Source organism: Egretta garzetta, unplaced genomic scaffold (genome assembly GCF_000687185.1).
Source record: "Egretta garzetta isolate BGI_Z169 unplaced genomic scaffold, ASM68718v1 scaffold27, whole genome shotgun sequence".
NCBI classification, from domain to species: Eukaryota; Metazoa; Chordata; class Aves; order Pelecaniformes; family Ardeidae; genus Egretta; species Egretta garzetta.
The window spans coordinates 3,397,082-3,397,410 of record NW_009260400.1 but is presented as its reverse complement, the minus strand read 5'-3'; the positions used below and the strand labels follow the sequence as shown (position 1 = coordinate 3,397,410).

At 61.4% G+C, this 329-nt stretch overlaps 1 protein-coding gene across 1 annotated transcript in view; it reads left to right on the top strand.

Moving 5' to 3' along the window:
• The first annotated feature begins 238 nt into the window (after positions 1-238).
• The window catches only part of KIFC3 (kinesin family member C3), a 14,814-nt gene continuing 14,723 nt past the window's right edge, over positions 239-329 (top strand). Inside the window, exon 1 of the mRNA XM_035898818.1 lies at positions 239-323. Coding sequence (XP_035754711.1) covers positions 239-323 — 85 coding nt within the window. The remainder of the gene's footprint in view (positions 324-329) is intronic.

The window sequence follows — 329 nt, the reverse complement described above, 5'->3', positions numbered from 1 at the left end:
GTGAGTAAATTAATTACGGCCAGGGTTTATGTCACATCCGCCGGGAGCCTGGGGCTTTCGGCGTTCCGGCCCCGGGAGTGAAATTGGGGTTGATGCAACTTTCCGCGGGATTCGACAATCGGGGATGGCGTTGCCGTCGTGGTTTGCTCCAGCGCGGTCCCCCGGGCGTTCGCAGCTGGAAACGGCGGCGGGCTGCAATGTCTTCCCTTGTGCTTCTCCACAGAGGTGTCGTTGTGCCATGATCACATCCCACAGGACTTGGGGTCTAGGAGCCGTGCCCTCCGCAAGAGCCGCCTGGAAGACAACGGACCTTCCCCTGGACGGTGAGG